General features: G+C 48.3%; 1 protein-coding gene across 1 annotated transcript in view; it reads left to right on the forward strand.

Moving 5' to 3' along the window:
- Positions 1-4,132: 4,132 nt before the first annotated feature.
- The window catches only part of PRDM8 (PR/SET domain 8), a 7,475-nt gene continuing 1,838 nt past the window's right edge, over positions 4,133-9,769 (forward strand). Inside the window, exons 1-4 of the mRNA XM_040237179.1 lie at positions 4,133-4,440; positions 6,735-6,955; positions 8,162-8,393; positions 8,779-9,709. Of these exons, the coding sequence (XP_040093113.1) occupies positions 6,737-6,955; positions 8,162-8,393; positions 8,779-9,709 (1,382 nt within the window). The 5' untranslated portion in view covers positions 4,133-4,440; positions 6,735-6,736. The remainder of the gene's footprint in view (positions 4,441-6,734; positions 6,956-8,161; positions 8,394-8,778; positions 9,710-9,769) is intronic.

Genomic DNA, 9,769 nt, shown 5'->3' on the forward strand with positions numbered 1-9,769 from the left:
TGCAGTTGTAGCAACAGGATTAAGAACAGTTACCATCTATTGAGAAAGAGGAAGAGCCAAAGAGAGAAAAATGTGAATGAGGAATAATGATCCCTGCAGTTGGAAGCCTGGAGTCCCTCTTCACAGGCTACAAAATTATCCATCCTTTGAGTCTCTGGCTGTCCTAGAATGAGCCTAGGAAACATTAATTCATTTATAACCTATTGAATCTGCTGTAACCCTTGGTGAGGAACAGACCCAGACTGATTTTGCCATGACTTATTTATATAAAGCAAAGTGCCCCCTCCCCATTCCTGTAAACCTTTATCCAGTTCAGCCAATTGCCTCTTCTTGCCTCTAACTTATCCCTTAGAAAGTTCTTTATCCTCCTTGGTAAGACTAGGGCAGTGCAATACCACTCCATGAAGTTCCATAATCTGTCTCCCCCAATCTCCCCATAGCTCCTTCCAGATACCTCCCTGTAGGAAACTAATAAGTTTAGGAAAAAGTCTCCACCATCTATCTGCTTCTTTGGCATCATCTTGTCTTCCAGTGTGAAAATATATAATATTATATACCTATATATTTCAAACTAAGTCTTTGCTGGTGTAGTGATTTGGAGATATGATTGGAGGGGGATGAGCCAGGACTTGGAAAGGGAGAGAGAAAGAAAAATAATGTGTTTTATTCTTATAAAGTAATCCTTCTGAGTGAGTTATTCTTGGAGAGGGTACCTGCCTCCTATCACACAAGTTGAGATATTTGAGGCCCTCTTTCTCTACCCTGGGAGGAAAAAGGACACTTCCATTGTAACACTCTCAAGTATCAAATTTCCTTTCTTACCCTTTCTCCACCCTCTCACTTAGGTCATAAAAGGCACCACCTCAGGAATCATTCATCAACCTCTCTCCAGCCTTCTCTTCCAAAACAATACTGCAGTTGTCTACACATGTATTTTCTGCCATAACTCCAAGAAGCCTTGTTAAAGTGGGGCAAGGCAAATACCCTCACTCTTACTGTCATCCCTCTAATCATTTAATTGGAAATAAAATCCCAAGGAAGAGAGCTCTAAATATATGCATAAACCCATTGTTCCATGTGAATTAGATAAAAAGAATTGACCGAGATATATTTTTATAGTACTGTTTGAGGCTGAATAAATGCTTCAACCCTTCATTTAGTATCAGTGAATTCCAGTAAGTAATAATTCAGGATGATTTCAAAGTGGTTTATGCACCATTTTAGCCCATAGATTTCTAGAGAAATTTAAGTTGTAGATTTTCTTTACCTCCAGTTAACAGTTTTCACTTAGGTCGCTTATACTACCTAGCAAAATATGCTGTACTTAAAATACTAGAAAACCCTCAAAGTAGGAATTTCAAACTTACTCTTACCTATATATTTGTGGGGTTTGTTGTTGTTATGTGATTCATTTAATACATAAGACAAAGAGTTGGTTGGATTCATAAAATGTAGGAAATTTTTTTTATTTGGGGACTTTTATCTAAAATCAGTAGGGGAAATCTAATTAGGGGGCAAGATAAGTGAGACTGAGAGAATCAGATGGCTGATTCTCAATACATCTCTCTCCTCTTTGATGTATAGAATCTCAGTTATTTTCTAGCTTGACATTTGGAAAGCCAAGCTCCCTCACCCCCAATTTCAGTGCCAAAAAATATTTATTATTTTATACAGATTGGAGGTTTCAGTAACTCAAAGAAGACATAGTCCAAATGCCCTTTATATTTAAGAAAGGAAAGGCCAGGGGAAAGAAAAATGCTTTCTGCCATTTAGATTCTAAGGTTTTCCAGGATGCTTATATTTTGGGGTAGATCTTTTTATACTTACAATATGTAAAAAGATTTTTTTTAAAAGTGGTTTGCATGGACAGATGACTTTTCCTGGGAAAAGCAAACTTCCTATTCTCTTAAAAAAAACAAACAAAAACAGTAAAAGAAGGCCCTGAGGAGTGTTTTGTTCTACAGTTTAGGAATTAAGTTTGAACACTGCACTCCCCCACCCTCATTCCCCATCCCTTGCCACCTCCCCCTGCCCCCCCCCCACATTTTTGCTGTTGTTTCTTGGACCACAACCCTATTATGGCTACTTCTTTATCTTAATTTGCTGTTGTTTACACCTTCTTCCTTCTCTGAATTCACTTAAGTGAATTCTTCAACACTGCAAGTTATTTTTCAGATGTTTGAGAGAATTCTTTTGACATTTCTAATCCCATCACCCTTTTCTTAAACAAGTGATAAGGGATGCTTGTGTGTGTGTGTGAATGAGATGAGGAGAATAATGAATGGAGCATCCAGTTATAAGCCAAATGGTTGACTAAATAACTTTGCAGATTTTTATATAGACACATATGAAAACTCTCAGCATTAAGCCTTGGTCATTACATGAGTTGCCCTTAGCCAAACTACTTTAAAGTGTGGATAAGTATAAGAGAAAAGATATGTTCAGATGGAAGGCAACTGCAGTTTGAGGTTTCTTTGAAAAGTTGGTAACTAACCTGAAAATTAAGGGTGAATTCTCCCTTTGCTTCCTAGTATATGGAGATTTTGCAACCTTTCTTTCTCCAAGTCCCAGCTTAGGCAATGGGCCCTGTCTGATCTGAAGGATTCAGAATTTATGTGTGGGGGGCGGAGAGGGGGAGAGGGGGGAGCGCAGCGACTGGCCAGGGCTGGATGAAAAGAGAGGGGAGGAGCGGGGGTGACAGGAAAACTCAGTGGGAAATTCCTCGCACTACTTTTTAATTTCTCCTGTGCAGAATTCTTTCCAGGCCTCCTAGTACTGTGGGAGCCAGGGGTAAAGATGCTCCGTGCCTGGTTGCTGGAGGGAGGTCTCAGAGTATCAAAGCACACACCTTTTCCTTTTAAGCTGCTCTTCACCAACCCCCAATCCACTTACCTTGTTTAAACACAAGATACAAACTAGGCTGTCTCCTCAAGTCCTGGCCACTTTAACTGGCTACTCGTCCGATTTATCCTAAAGCTAATGGATTGCCCTCTTCAATATAGTGGTGGTGTGGGTGGGGCTGAAGGAGTAGGTCTGTCTATACCACTCAAAAAGTCTTTCTTCCCTTAGGAGCAGAGAGAGTTGAATGTCGAAAAGGAACCCCGAGATCCCCCAACGAAAATGTGTGGCGGAATCCAGCAGAAGGAGTCAACTTGCAGGGTGTTGAAGACTTCCAGTCATTAGCATCAGCTGCTGCACTAAAGGGGCAAGCCAGCGCCTCTAAGTGGCTTAGCGCACAAACGAGGCTCCCGAGACGGCCTCGGCCACGCCATCCACTCTTCCACCACCTGCTGGACGTGAAAAGCTCTCCGGAGCCCATCTCGGTAATAATTTTTACTTTTAACTCACCTTCCCCACCCCCGAGGGGCTTAGAATACCGGCTCCCCTGGTAGGGGACCCCCTTGGGGACTAGGCGGAACGCGCCAGGCAGAGGGCGAAAGCGCAGTTAGAGCTTGCGTCTCACAATCTGGGTTTTTCTTTCCCACCCGCCTCCTCCTCACCCCTTCTCCCGCCCATTACTTGTGTACTGGGACCAAAAGACCCCTATAAATCCCCTTCGGAGGTCTGGCGGCGTCTCTGCTCCATCCCCCTTACCCATCGCCGTGTTCAAGGAAGGACTGAGCCAAGTTTTCACCAAAGCGCATCCTTTTTGAGTCTTGCTCCTAATTAGGGGCTTGGTAGTGTGAGCGCTCCTGGAGAGCGCTGGTGAGGGTTTGTCACCCTCCTAGGCAACTAGCTGCGCGTATCAGCTGCGGCTGGAGGGGCTAATCCACAACCCCCCTTTCCCCTCCAGAGAACTCAGACTCGGGGGAAATGCGCGCGGGGTCCTTGCGCGCTCTGAGTGGACAGCGGTCTGCCAGGGTTTCTTCAGGTGCCAAGAGAAACGGGAAAAGGTCCTCTCCAGGTCTTTTTGGTACTTCCCTTTCCGACCCCCAAGCTGATCACCGCCCCCAACCAGTCCCAGAGGGCCCAGGCTTTCGGAGGAGTTGAGCCGTGCCGAGCTTGGAGAGGCGTTGCCACTTGGGGAAAGCGCTCAGGGGCTGCGCGGGGCGCGGGCAGGCCGGCGAGACCGCTTCCAGGCAGGCGGCGCCGCCGGAGGGAGCGCCCAGCCCAGCAAAGAGTTAAAGGGAGGGGACGTGGGCTGTCACGCGTCATTGGGCAGATTATGTGCAGCAAACAAAAAGTGTGTGTCTGCGTGCCAGTCAGTCACTGCATCGGGCCCATCTGTACAACTCTCTTCTCTCTCCTCTCCCTACTCTCCCTGGTTTCTCTCTCTGCGTCTCTCCATCTCTCCTCCCTTTAGGCAGAGCCTACTTGACAGCAACACCAACACCACTCGACATGGAAATACACTGATACAATAGGCAAAAGAAACACTCGTCTGCATCTCCCGGTTCCAGGTGGCCTTATTGGGGCGGTTTGATCCTGACCTTCTTCCTGGTAAGTCTCTTTGCCTTGATGGGGGTCGGGGAGGCGGGGGGAGGAAGACAGATTTGGTGGGGAGAGTGGAGAATTCTGTCCTCCGTCTTCTCATTATCCAAAAGAGGGGGAGGAAATAATTGTGGAGGGGCTCGCTACTGCCAATAGGGTTATACAAAGGGAGGGGCGGGTGGAGAGCACTTTGCCCAAGAAAAAGCCAGCGACTGGGGCGCGCGCGGCCGCCAGACAATGCCTGCCTACGGGGGAGGGCGAGCGGCCGGCAGCAACGACGACTTTCGGCGAGCCGGGCCGGCTATGGGAGGATGCTCCGGGCGGCTGGGAACCCGGGCCTAGCGGAGGATGCAGAGCTGCGAAAGGCTGGGCGGCGACGACGACCGCGCGCGGGCGGCAGAGCCCAGGCTCTCGCCCAGCGCTTATTGTGAGCGGCGCGAGGCTCGTGGCGGCCGCCGCGGCGACGCGAACCCCTATTAGCGCGGCGTAGCGAGGAGCTTTTCACCGTATTGTTAGGTAGGACTGCATTTTAATGACTGCGTCCCTGCTGTTGCCCGAAGTGACGGGGCGACCTCTCGGCACAATGAGCCGTTTGTGTGAAAGAGACTTTTTAAAGGAAGAGAAAAATTGGGGCATAAAACACTGAATTGAGGAAATTGAAAAGGAGAGAATAGAATTCCGTTGAAAAGGAGGTTCTGAGAGATGCTGAGAGATTTTTAAAAATGTGTTTAAATGTGCAGTTGGAGATCAGAAAGGCTACCTTGGGTGGGGTAAAATGCCCAGAGGTAAATGCTGTAGAATAATAAAGGGAGTTTCTACTTTACGGATATTTTCTCTGATACCTCTCTGGCAGATACAGCCCATACTTGATATTTGGAGGAGATGGCAGAAAGAATGGAAAAGAGGCTGACCAAAGTTTCCTGCTCTGTTAGCTGGAAAAGGGCGGGGGGGGGGGGGAGGGGGAAGCAACTACCTTCTAATGACATTTGCAAGATTAACTGGTTAACAGACATTAAGATAAAAATGCACATTATCAATATTGTTCCAGAAAAAAACAGCTTCTTAGGAAAAGAATTGGGTTTCCCTTTCCTGCTACTTAAACTGTACAAAATATACTTAAATATCTGCCAATGGCAACATTATTGGGGAAAAATCAACTTGGAGGAATCTTCTATCAGTCAGCAAAAGTGAACAATGCAGTTACTTCAAAGCTGCTTTAAATTTTACATATGTTTTGTTTGTTTTTTGATGATAAGTCTTGTAGTGGGGGGGGGTGTCCAATGGCAAAGGAAGCAAAATGTGTCTTTATGACAGCTTAATAATAAGAGAGCCCGCCACCGGGGCATTACTTTCTGAATTGCTGCAGATTAAACAGCTGGAGAGCCTACTGAGGTCTACTCAAGCGGGCTGCCCCCTCTTGCCCAGACAAGGTCCGATCTGGGGGAGCGAACATTCACCAGTCATTACACACGCAGTATTTCAGACAGGGGACACTTCAGTCCTGCTCTGTACCTGCTCACTTCATGAGGCACATGCGAATCTACCCACCCCCTTGTATAACAAGGTAACTGGGATTCACCCTCATCCATAAATAAGCATGTCGAGAAGAAAATAATTACCTCTGCTTGCTGCTTTTAATTAAAGCCTCCGAGGGACAGTGTTGGATTATGGTAATGAGCAGACACACGTCCCCTCTTGTAGGCTGCAGAGAAAGGTTAGCTGACACGGAATCAGTGGCCCTGACACTCCACTTGAAATCCATTCGCCATGCTCCGCTGTCTCTGCCTGCTCACTAGTGCTACTCCCCTCTTTGGAAGAAAAATAAGATAAAACCAGCTCCGGGACACCCAACTCAATACACAAGAGTAAAAGAGAGGAGATTTCCCCCAAAGGTTAGAAGTTTCTTTCCGTCTAGAAAGTCTATAGGCTAGCAAAAAAAAAAATCCTTTTGTTCTCCACTTATCTCCCCCTCCCCCCCAATCCTGTCTCATCCTCCCCTAAGGTAAGTCAGAAAACATTTCCTCTTTCCTAGCCCTGCTAGTCTTTCTTTCCAGCAGTCAGTCCACTTTGAGCTCCCCCAATTCTCTTTACATTTTTAAAGGAAAAGAAAGTACTCTTCTTTGGCATCTTTGTCATATGCCAGATTTAATCTGCCATTGGCTTTATTTTTGAAATAAGATCGATGCAAAAAACAAGCAAATTCAAGAAAAATCTGTCTAGTAGTTAAAACATTCTGCCTGGATTCAGAGAGGCAAAAAGAGGAATGTAAATTCGCTTCAATTGTCCTGTGTATCTGTCTCCAGTGATGGAGGATTCCGGCATCCAGCGAGGCATCTGGGAGGGAGATGCCAAGGCTGTCCAGCAGTGTCTGACAGATATTTTTACCAGCGTTTACACCACCTGCGACATCCCTGAGAATGCTATATTCGGTCCCTGCGTCCTGAGCCATACTTCTCTGTACGACAGCATAGCTTTCATAGCTCTCAAATCCACAGACAAGAGAACGGTCCCTTATATCTTCCGGGTAAGTCTTGGTTGATGTTCTGTAGGATATGAGGGTAATATCCTCTTAAAAACAGATTAAGAATCATTCTAATAACAAGCTGAGACTCGTTCTACATGTAGAAAATGCAGTGATACATGCAATTCTATTTTACACACCAGAAATTAGAAAAGGAAAATTAAACTCCAGAGTATTGTCAACTGATTTTTGGAAATAAGTGACAAAATTAGATTCTGAATGCCAGATGGGTCTAAATCAATGCCTGGATTCTGGGCTTTCCTGGAGATGAACACCACTTCCTTAACTCTGTGGAAAATTTCACCAGGATTGAGGCTATTTGTAGACTAAGTACTTCCTATAAGTACTTTTCTGTAAATATTAGGTGCATTTGCCTTCCAATCCCAGAAGCCTTCTGTTCCCTGAAATATTACTCTTTCTGGTTAAGTTAGCTAGTGTCTAGAGTTTGTATTTAAATAAAAGTGTTGGTGTTTTGACAATAAAACATCATTCCAGCCATATGTTTGAGTGTGAAAAGTCCTGTCACTTCTATTTTTTCTTTACAAAGAACCATTAGTTGTTTAAGCCAAAATAAGGAAGATGAGCAAAAGTCACAAAATAATTTCTAGAATCTAAGTTTGCTTTTCACTTCTAAAACAGACAAAATTCCACATACTTTTGCAGTGTGGGATAATTTAGAAATCAGTTCTCAAGAGCTTAGCACTAATTTGAATTGTAAAAAAAAAATTGCTAATTTGATATTCATCCAATATATAAAAAGACAGGACTGTTCTGGTGGTCCAGTGGTTAAGGCTCCACCCTTCCAAAACAGGGGCACAGGTTTGATTCCTGGTCTGGCAACTAAGACCCCACTGCCCCTTTGGCTAACACACACACACACACACACACACACACACACACACAATCTGTATAAACTAAGACCCCACTGCCCCTTTGGTTAACACACACACACACACACACACACACACACACACACGCAATCTGTATAATTAATGCAGCTTGCCAGGGATGTTATCTTGCCTGCTGGCTGCAAACATGAGGATGGGTGTTAAGTCGGGTCAAGTTTTTGGAAGCTTGATCTCAGATAATAATTCTTAGAGGAATAATAACAGCTGAAATGGCCCTGGCTCCTTTGGCTTCATTCCCTCACCAGAGTCTCCCTCCCTCATTCTCTTCCTTCTTGTATTCTTTCTTTTCTCTAAACTGTAGGTAGACACCTCAGCGGCGAATGGGTCCTCGGAAGGTCTCATGTGGCTGCGTCTGGTCCAATCAGCCAGAGATAAAGAAGAGCAGAACCTTGAAGCCTATATAAAAAACGGACAGCTGTTTTACCGCTCTCTCCGCAGGATTGCCAAAGATGAGGAGTTACTAGTTTGGTACGGGAAAGAACTGACCGAGTTACTCTTGCTCTGCCCCTCTAGATCCCACAGCAAAATGAATGGTAGGTTGGCTCAAGAACTGCGTCCGGGCCCTTAGCTATCGGAGGGGCGGAGGGAGGGGAGCGGCGGGGTCACTCTGGCGCCTTGGGCGAGCCTTCCCTCCCTTGGGGTGCCTTGTAGAGAGCTTCTGAGATAGTCTGGGGTGAAGCTGGGACAGCTAGGTGAGGATGAATCGGGACACGCTTGGCTTAATTCCTGCACTCTCCTCAAATCTGGAGGGAAAGTTAGAGCGGATCTTGTCCGATGTTCTTGTTTTCAGGCACTCAGACCTTGAGAGGTGAAAGTGGATTTGTGGAGGGGGTGATGGCAAACTGGCCTAGAGATGATGCTGAGTAATCACGTGGGTTGCGTGTGTGTGTGTGTGTGCGCTGTTTGCTCACTAAGCAGGGTCGTCCCCTTACACATGCCTGGAGTGCAGCCAACGTTTCCAGTTTGAGTTCCCCTATGTAGCGCATCTGCGCTTCCGCTGCCCCAAGAGACTTCACGGCGCTGATCTGAGCCCCCGAGAGGAGCAAGGCGGCGGCGTGGGTACCAAGGATCACGGAGGCGGCGGCGGTGGCAAGGACCAACAGCAGTCGCAGGAGGCACCCTTGGGTCCCGGCCCGAAGTTCTGCAAAGCCGGCCCGGTCCACCACTACCCGGCCCCCTCCCCCGAGAGCGGTAACCCGCCGGCGGCTGGTGGCGGCAGCGGCGCGAAGCCGTCCACGGACTTTCACAACCTGGCGCGGGAGCTGGAGAACTCCGGGGGCGCCAGCAGCTGTTCCCCGGTGCGGAGCCTCGGCGGCGGCGGCGGCCACCAGGAGGCGGAGCTGAGTCCCGACGGCAACGCCGCGGGCGTGGGCAAAGGGAAGAGGAAGTTCCCGGAGGAGGCGACCGAGGGCGGCGGCGCGGGGCTGGTGGGGGGCCGGGGCCGCTTCGCCGAGCGGGCCCTGCCCGCCTCCAAGGAGGACCTGGTGTGCACGCCGCAGCAGTACCGCAACTCGGGCAGCTACTTCAGCCTGGAGGAGAACGGCCGCCTCTTCGCGCCGCCCAGTCCCGAGACGGGAGAGGCGAAGCGCAGCGCCTTCGTGGAGGTGAAGAAGGCGGCCCGGGCGGCCGGGGGGCCGGAGGAGGCGGCCGCCGACGGCGGGGGCGCGGCCGCCGAGGAGCAGGACGCGGGCGGCGGTGGCGGCTCCTCCTCCACGCCCGTGGCCGCGTCCCCGGCCGGCACCGAGAAGCTGCTGGCCCCGCGGCCCGGGGGCGCGCTACCAGGCCGGCTGGAGGGCGGCAGCCCGGCGCGGGGCAGCGCCTTCACCTCGGTGCCGCAGCTGGGCTGCGCGGGCGGCGGCGGCGCGGGTTTTTTTTTTTTTTTTTTTTTTTTTTTTTTTTTTTTTTTTTT

Source organism: Oryx dammah, unplaced genomic scaffold, assembly GCF_014754425.2.
Source record: "Oryx dammah isolate SB20612 unplaced genomic scaffold, SCBI_Odam_1.1 HiC_scaffold_3, whole genome shotgun sequence".
Lineage (NCBI taxonomy): Eukaryota > Metazoa > Chordata > Mammalia > Artiodactyla > Bovidae > Oryx > Oryx dammah.